Genomic DNA, 249 nt, shown 5'->3' on the forward strand with positions numbered 1-249 from the left:
CGGCTGGGGGAGAAGTGGAGCGGCGGTCGCGGGGGGGAGGAGGAGGAGGGACTGAGCGGCGGCCCCCGCGTCCCGGTGCCTCTATGGGGGAAGCAGACAATGGATTATGATTTCAAGGCGAAGCTGGCGGCGGAGCGGGAGCGGGTGGAGGATTTGTTTGAGTACGAAGGGTGCAAAGTGGGACGCGGCACCTACGGGCACGTCTACAAGGCGAGGCGGAAAGATGGGTAAGAGCTGGGGCGGGGGAGT

General features: G+C 65.9%; 1 protein-coding gene across 1 annotated transcript in view; it reads left to right on the plus strand.

Moving 5' to 3' along the window:
* Window positions 1–6: 6 nt before the first annotated feature.
* The window catches only part of CDK19 (cyclin-dependent kinase 19), a 136599-nt gene continuing 136356 nt past the window's right edge, over window positions 7–249 (plus strand). The window contains exon 1 of the mRNA XM_015561604.1: window positions 7–227. Coding sequence (XP_015417090.1) covers window positions 100–227 — 128 coding nt within the window. The 5' untranslated portion in view covers window positions 7–99. The remainder of the gene's footprint in view (window positions 228–249) is intronic.

Source organism: Myotis davidii, unplaced genomic scaffold, assembly GCF_000327345.1.
Source record: "Myotis davidii unplaced genomic scaffold, ASM32734v1 scaffold196, whole genome shotgun sequence".
Taxonomy (NCBI): Eukaryota; Metazoa; Chordata; class Mammalia; order Chiroptera; family Vespertilionidae; genus Myotis; species Myotis davidii.